This window comes from Triticum urartu, chromosome 7A, assembly GCF_056163025.1.
Source record: "Triticum urartu cultivar PI428250 chromosome 7A, HENAU_Tu73, whole genome shotgun sequence".
NCBI classification, from domain to species: Eukaryota; Viridiplantae; Streptophyta; class Magnoliopsida; order Poales; family Poaceae; genus Triticum; species Triticum urartu.
Window position 1 is genome coordinate 208,704,359 of NC_141879.1, and position 7,984 is coordinate 208,712,342.

General features: G+C 45.8%; 1 protein-coding gene across 2 annotated transcripts; it reads left to right on the forward strand.

Annotated features, from left to right (window-relative positions):
• Nucleotides 1-994: 994 nt before the first annotated feature.
• On the forward strand, nucleotides 995-7,634 carry LOC125519660 (serine/threonine-protein phosphatase 4 regulatory subunit-like protein). Of its 2 annotated transcripts, none has more exons than XM_048684390.2 (8): nucleotides 995-1,189; nucleotides 1,699-2,246; nucleotides 3,487-3,567; nucleotides 3,954-4,002; nucleotides 4,127-4,235; nucleotides 6,425-6,477; nucleotides 6,615-6,677; nucleotides 6,857-7,634. In XM_048684390.2, exons 2-8 carry the CDS (start codon nucleotides 1,717-1,719, stop codon nucleotides 7,208-7,210), a joined length of 1,239 nt encoding a protein of 412 aa, XP_048540347.1. In that variant the 5' UTR covers nucleotides 995-1,189; nucleotides 1,699-1,716; the 3' UTR covers nucleotides 7,211-7,634. The 2 variants fall into 2 exon arrangements, with proteins under 2 accessions (XP_048540347.1, XP_048540348.1); XM_048684391.2 differs by having other exon boundaries at nucleotides 1,024-1,182.
• The last annotated feature ends 350 nt before the right edge of the window (nucleotides 7,635-7,984 follow it).

The following is a 7,984-nucleotide window of genomic DNA, read 5'->3' on the forward strand; positions in this document are numbered from 1 at the left end:
AACCAACCTGGGCCGAGACCCCTTGGGCCACGAGGACACGAAGGGGTGACTATTTTATCGGGCTATTTCCATTTGTAGCTATCGCAGAGTGATTAAAAAAACGTGGGATGAACGAGGCTGCATACAATCGTGTGAAGCGAGGCAAATCAATTATGTTCGCTTAATCGACGCAGCACCAGTGCATGCCCCATTTAAGCCAGCCTACATTCCTTGGCCTTGATTTGACGCAGTGCGAGCCAGATCGCTTTCTAGAGCAGATCTGACGGCCAAGGACGTCCAGATCATGAAAACGGACATCCGAAAATTCAATTTGTTGTGAGGGCTCGCTTTATGTGTAGTTATACTATCCTTAATTTGGCATGGGTCCACTCCCTGCTCTGATTGAGGCCCTCCTCCGCCCAAGTTGGACAATGCCAGATCCAGTCGTCTCGTGCTGCTCCTCGGCGCACTGCTGCGTCCAAGACGACCCCGTCTTGCTCCTCCCGACGGTGGAGACGGCCTCCACCAGGCTTAGAGGCGACGCCGGCCACTAACAACCTCACCGTCCCAATCGGTCTTATCACAAGTATTTAATTGGAGTCACCTGCGAAAAGCAATTAAACGCGCGTATCTGCTAACCGCATTCACCGATAGAAATGTAGGTCAGCTTAAATCGGGCATGCATGGGTGCTGCGTGATTAAGCCAACATAATTGATTTGCATCGCTCCACAGTCCACACGATTGCATGCAACCTCGTTCATTCCATGTTTTTTTAATCACTCCGCGATTAGCTACAAATGAAAATAGCCCGATAAAAAAGTCACCCCTTCGTGCCCGCGTGGCCCAAGGAGTCTCGGCCAGGTTGGTCTGAGGAGTAGCAGCCCGATTACGTTGGGCTTGATTGTAAAAGACGGGAGGCTACGCAGGGCAGGTATGCTCACGGTATCTGGGACGTTGAAAAGCCTAATCTAACGGCTGCAGACGTCAAATCGCTGTGGAAAGCCGTAGGTGGCTAATTACTGTTTTGTAATAGTTCGATCCTGATTCCACCCAACCTTCTCTCGTCCTGATCCACCCTAGCCAGGTTGCCAGCCAGGCAGGCCCCTCGCGCAGCCGGCCTCCCACTCGCCGCTCCTCAGGCCGCCGCACGGAGCTCGCCCCGCCCGGCCACCATTCCGCCACCACCGCCGCAGGAAAGCGAGGTCCTAGGTGCGCCCCTCCTTCCCCCCCCCCCCCCCCCCCCCTCCCGCACTCCTTGGCTCTCGCTTCTCCCGGCTTTCGGGTTCCGCGGAGCCCTCCCTTGCTGGTTTGGATCGGGAGCGTGCTTGTTGCCGCGTCTGTTGATTGGGCATGGGGAGGCTCGAGTCCCGGATATTGCGTGGGTGCTGGTTCGGTGCCGTCCCATTGCCTCGATGCGGTCGTCCGTTCCGTGATTTGGCCGTGATTGGTGGTGGTACATGCTGTTGGGACGCGGATACGTCGTGGCCATGAGCTAGCTAGGGTTGGGGGCGCAGGGGAGCTAGCATGTGGCTGTAGCGCTAAGATGAATCTTTATTTCGAGATGGGGAAGGGGTGCTTCCATGGGAGATGCGGGGAAGATGACGAGACTGCCACTGCCTACGTTAGCTAGGATGTGGAAAGATTAGTGATGTTTAAGGGAATCAGGACGATGTGGTGAATAGCTGAATTTCTTGTCTAAGAATTGTTGCCTTTTGCAGTTGTCGGAAGAGTTGGGAATGGAGGGTGCGGCGACGGAGAACTCGACGATGCCCAGGGTGGCTCCGGAGGCGGCTGACCATGCAGGTCAGGCCGTCGAGGGCTCGACGGTGCCCATGGTGGTGCCAGAGGCGTCTGTTGACGCAGAGCAGGATATCGAGCGCTCTTCAGTGCCCATGGTGGTGCCGGAGGCGGCTGTCCAAGCGGACCAGCATGTCGAGGGCTTGACAGCGCCTGTGGTGGTACCAGAGGCAGCTGTCAACGCAGACCAGCATGTCGAGGGCTCGACAGTTCCTATGGTGGTGCCAGAGGCAGCTGTCAATGCAGACCAGCGTGTTGAGGGCTCGACAGTGCCTATGGTGGTTCCAGAGGAGGCGGTCGACGCAGAACCGCGTGTTGGCGCCGTGGCAGCACCCATGGTGATGATTGAAGCAGATGTAGATGCAGATCAGCGTGCTGATGGCGTGGCAGCACCCATGGTGATGACTGAAGCAGCTGCTGACGCGGATCATCCTATCAAGGATGCGACCACCCAGGACAGGAAGCACGGGTAATCCATTCAAATTTGTGTGGCCGCTGTGGTTCTGTAGATCTAGCTTTAATTATTGTCCTTTTCCTTTTCACTAGAAGCTTTCAATGATTGTTAGGTAGTGAAGCTTATCTGTGCATGCATGGGTACTTGGGTAGAGACATAGAGTACAGAGGATAAAGATGCCCATGTTACCTGGACAATAATTGGTTATCACTGAGGGATGTGTGACGCGTGGCTATTGCTGCATTGGTTGCTTGTATGAGTTTGAAGTGAGGCCAGGTAGATGCTTGTGCATACCAGCTAACCTGAATGCAAGTAAAGTTAAAGAATGGTGAAATAAGAATCCAACAACCATTGTGCTGACGCACATTTTTCCGTCCATTAAACACACAATCACTTCTTTTCTCTTGCAGACTCGCACTATCACATCACCCCATGGCTATGCATTTTCTTTGGGGTCATTCTCACTTTCTTTTCTGTATGGTTTGCATTCAAATGTTTATCCAACCCTGTATTTCCCTAGAATTTGTAGTTTGTTTAGATCTATTACATCACTACATTGTGGTTGCTTTCATTTCCCATGCCATATCAATACTGTATTGGCGATGTTGTATATTCATTGTGATCGCTGTCAACTTGTTGCTGAGTTGGTGATATGCTTGAATAGAACCAAGTTCGTAATTTCATATTGCTTCTGATTTCAACAAACATAGAAATTGCATTAAATGTTTATGAGTGCAGAGATGTGTACATCTTCTTTTCTTCGAGGAACCATCTATAGGCATTTTCTCTCACCTCACTCACACGGGAGGTGGGAGAGTGTTCACTTATATCAAGACAGATTGTATGTGTGAGTAAAATATGAGCACTCACCCATACAAGTATAGATGGTTCACACTAATGCATATTCAGTGCATTTCAAATATAGAAATAAAAATCTGTTTGGACACAAGATAACAGAACAAGCAAGTACACACCTTCCCCTTTCATGTTCTCACACTCGGTCTGCATCGGGTTAAGTTTATTTAACTATTCAGTGATATATTCGGCCTTCAAATTCATGCTATGACTGTAAGATGGGATTTTTTTTCTTGCAACACATACATATACTCTTATCTTAAACTCATTGACTTAAAATTGCAGTAAGTAACATAGCTAGACATTTTGATATTTCAACTTGTTAATATTTAAATACACAATTTGCTGAATCCAGTTTTTTTATTTGGTTCTAAACATTCGAAAATGTATTTCATTATAGGGATGATGACGGAGCTGTCAATGTTACTCCTGAGGAAATGAGAGCCATCATCGAAGTTATAGCTGAGACGGGGAAGTTCTGGTATAATACTGGATTCATTGCTCCCTAGATTCCAATCCCTGATGAATTTACATACTTTAAATCTTACTTAGAGGTTCTTGAATGTCGCAAGCAACTTCATGCTTCATATTTGTGTTCGAGGTCTGCAATTTGTAATTCAGTTTTCTTCCTCATGTGTTTTCTCTGTGGATAAAATGTGTTTCATTGGGTTAATAGCTATCATTTGAAAAGAAGTAACCCCCTTAGTGCTACTTTTAGTAGTTTTATTCTTCTAGGTGAACCAAACTTTAGGTTGATTTAGCTGTTCACGTGTTATTTTCAAGAGAGATGGTCAGGGGCATTTGGACAAAATTACTATAGTGGGATTACTTCTACTCTTGGCCTTGGGATTAACTTCCGTCTTACAGGCACGACTGGAGTTTTCTCAAGAGATTGCTGTCTCTCCAATTGATGCAGGTATGGGGAGGTATGCCATCAAAAAGTTTCACATTGTTTCTAGATCGTTGTATTGGCTATGTTCATCAGATTATAGTAGCTTTACTTATTTTCTGAACTGATTTCCATCATTTCACACATCAAGGTCTTGGGTGAATATTCTGAGGCTCAAATGGCAATCCAAGAGGACGGGCAGCAACAGAATTCCTTATTTAGAGAGACGCACTCAGAGCTGTTTAGCCAGCTCAATGATGGTACTGTTATGAATCTTCAGTTTTCTCAGTTTCTACCAAAGATAATTTGTCTCGAGTCTTAATTTGCTGCTGTTCCGATGTTAAAGTTTTAACAAAATTCTCTATATTATATGATACGTATATGTAATTCTCAAACCCTTATAATCTCATATGGTCCCAGACTCCTAGTGTCCTCTCACTAAGTTCAGCTTATTAAATTCAGTATGGTTCACAATCCAGGCGCAATTCATGTTGACCTTTAAGAATATGAACTGGACTCTTTTATGTCATTTCAGTCCAGGCACAAATATGAGAGAATTCCTTATTTGACCCTTTCTTAAAATTTGCTTCCCTTTTTGGCCCTCAAAAATATATTTTTCTCTTTTTGACACTTAAATTTTGTTTTGTTCCCTTCATGACACTTCTGTCAGTTTTGACCACCAACACCGTGAAGTGCAACATGAAAGGTCGTTTTTACCCCTGCTTTAGCTCATTGGTAAAAAGAATCTCCAACGCATCTTCTCTCTCGACTATGGTGTGGTAATTGTACGAGGCAAACGGCGGCGGCGCGAGGCTGAGAGAGTGATGGTGCGATATATCGGAGTGCAAGACCGATGCTGTTGCTGCGGATTGACGGCGTCGGGCGGCCTGTGCAGCGCGGCGTCGGGCGGCCATGGAGCAAAGGTGGAGGAGGGTCATGGCGGGGCAGCGGCCTTGGGCCATACGGTATCGGCGTCGGGCGGCCATGCAGGGGCGACGGAGGAGGGCCACAGACCTGCAGCAGCCATAGACGGCCATGGTAGCGCAGCGGAGAAGGGTCGTGCGTTCTCGGCCTCGACGGCCATGGTGGCGCAGTGGCGGAGAAGGGTCTTCATGCTCGTCGTCGTGCATGTTTTTAGCGTTAGGGCATGCAACACGTGTGCTTCCGTGTGCGTGTGTGATGTGTGCTAGTCTGTGTGCTGCCGCGTGTCGTGAGTTTGTGATGTGTGCTTGTGTGTGTTGCAGCTCGCGCTGGGTGTGTGTGCTGCCGCTCGCGCAGGGTGCGTGTGCTAGCTACTGTTGTATTTTAGTTTGTGTGGGTGTGTGACGCGACAAGACGAGCTGCTCACCTGTGTATTCTGGGAGCCGAGTTCTTGACGTAGAGACATCAGGGAGCAGCGCCGAACGCGGACTCTGTCTTGGCGGCCGCTGGCCACGCCGAGGGATCCGAAGATGTGATATATGAACTCGAGCATGATTTGATTCATATCCGTTACGCGGTGGTAAAATTGTAGATTTTTTTTTCATTTGCTCATGTAGTCAAGACAGAACATATCACATTACCACTGCTTTTGACTTGTAAATAATTTTGGTCACATAATACACCAGGGGTAAAACGGTATTTTCACGTTAGACGTAACATTGTGAAGTGCCAAAACTGAAGGAAGTGTCATGAAGGGAACAAAATGAAAATTGAGTGTCAAAAAGGGAAAAATATATTTTTGAGGGCCAAAAGGGAAGCAAATTTTAAGAAAGGGCCAAATAAGGAATTCTCTCCACAAATATACTGCTGGACATCTACTTCTAAGAACATGAATAAGAGAGCATGTTTGGAAAATTTCAGTTATGTTACTGAAATTGTTGGCGTGTTGTTTCAGAAATCCCTGACATGTTTTTCTATCTTATATTTGGAATTATGTCGTGTGGTTAAAATAAGGGCAGCATCAGATGGGTTTTGAATTGCTTGTGGGTATGTCACTTTGCTAGAGTTCAATTGTATGTTTTTTCCACTGGACACCTAGACTCGGTTTGGTCTCAGTGTGATGTGTTTATTTTCAAAGCTGATGTGGACAAACTACTCTAGCTGTTCTTTGGCTAATCATATTTAGGTTAAAATAAATTCTTTGGCAGTTCTTTGGCCTACCCCAACTTGTTTGGGACTAATGGCTTTGTTGTTTGTTTTATTGTTTCAGATATAACTTTATTTTGTGTTAAAAAAAAATAGCTAGCCTTAGAAGTGGATCTCCAAAATGTCCTAGTGTGATTCTACTGAGATTTGCACACTCAAAACAACCATAATGGAGCCTTAGAAGTGGATCTCCACTTGAATTCATAGAAGACCTTGCAGATTTGTTGGTTCAACCTCAATATAGATGTTAAGAGGTGATATCTGATGTACTTCCTGTGGACCATGCCATATCTGTGATCATTTTGTTTGCACATTTCTGCAGCTCTCTTGAGGTTTGAAGAGGGTCCTCCGTTTACACTTCAAAGGCTTTGTGAGGTGATGTATTTTCCCTTTGAATCTGCTTCTAAAGTTTCTATTAGCGATCTGTAGTTACTCGCAGAAGGTTATACCTTCATTCTGTGTTGCATTGGTGTTGCTTCAAAACGAGTCTTACACTAGTTCTGTGTTGACAGATTTTGTTGGATCCAAAAGGAACATACACAAAATTGTCGAAGCTTGCTTTGGCCTTGGAGAAGGTTTGCTAACTGAACTTTTACCATCATTTTGTATCTAGTTCTTTGCTCTGTTACCCTGTGCTGTCTTGACTTGTCCATTTATTGAGCCGTTGCTTGAAATAGCAGCTAGTAGGTTAAATGCAGTTCTTTGTAAAATGAAATTGATCGTTTTTACCAATTTTAAGCTCTCTTATTTGCAGAACCTCCTAGTCACGTCTACCATAACTAAGTGTACTGAACCCTACCCTACTGCTCATGGGCCAAATTCAGAAGGACCAGTGATCACAGAAAACACAGGTTCTGTTGATGTAGAGCCTGAAAGGCCGGCAGAGCATCCTGCTGCAGTGCCCAATGGAACACAGTATGCAGGAGGTGATGGTGATGAAGAGATGGCTGACGCAGAAGCGGAGGGGCTGCCTGGTAGCCATGATGTCGAGATGCAGGAGGAGAAGCCTGATCAAATTCCAGATGTTAACCCTGACGCCAACTCAGTTACTGCAGTTGCTTGTGAAACAGTTAATGCCAGTGAAAAAGCTCCAGATTCACAAAGTTGAGCTCACTCACAGCGAAGGCCAGAAGACCTAGTGCAGCTCTCTTTAACAATCCAGCTATTGTGACATCTCTGTGCCTAGCTGATTATGCTATGTGGTTCTCCCATGAATCGCGCCCATAGACAATATGATTAGGGGGTCGTGCTTTATGCTTTAAAGTTGTAGTGAGCCGTCGAAGATGGAAATGGTTATCTTGACCATGGTTGAGATGAATGAAATTCTCTGAGGAAAAATGTACTCAAAATGGTGATGGCACATTCTCCTTGGTTGTCACCTGAAAGTATGTGGACTTCTTCACTTCACTTCCAGGTGCCAAAAGTTATGATGTACCCAAGGTTAGTCAAATTGGATATTTGGCTATCCTTTTTTGCAATTTGTACTGTAGTGAACTTGTGCATCATTAGAAAGTGACATCTTTCCTGCCCCATTTTTACTGTGAAGCAATTAACCTGGGCTGCGTATTGACCTTCTAGTGTTTCTTAGCACACCCCACTGTCATCTGCGGTTGTTTATGAGTGCACGCCACCGTATTCGTGCTTTTCTGTCGATGCAAGCTTTGTGTATTAGTAATGTTTGTGCTGCTGTCTCATGTTGACAGTAGCGTTTGTGTTAAACTGACGATGTGACACTAACCAGGATTTTGTTATCGTCCCATGATGACACAAGAAGCTCTTGGACTTGTGTCGATCTTGAATTGGTTCATATGCTGGGTGTCTCAAATCACGATAGATCACCAGCGTCTTAATTTCGAAGGTTGAATGGCGATGCATTTCTTTG

Coding starts and splice junctions, on each gene's coding strand:
- LOC125519660 (XM_048684390.2), top strand. CDS start 1,717: ATGGAGGGTGCGGCGACGGAGAACTCGACGATGCCCAGGGTGGCTCCG. Junction 3,568..3,953: donor GCTGAGACGGGGAAGTTCTG/GTATAATACTGG, acceptor TCCGTCTTACAG/GCACGACTGGAGTTTTCTCA. Junction 4,003..4,126: donor TGTCTCTCCAATTGATGCAG/GTATGGGGAGGT, acceptor TCACACATCAAG/GTCTTGGGTGAATATTCTGA.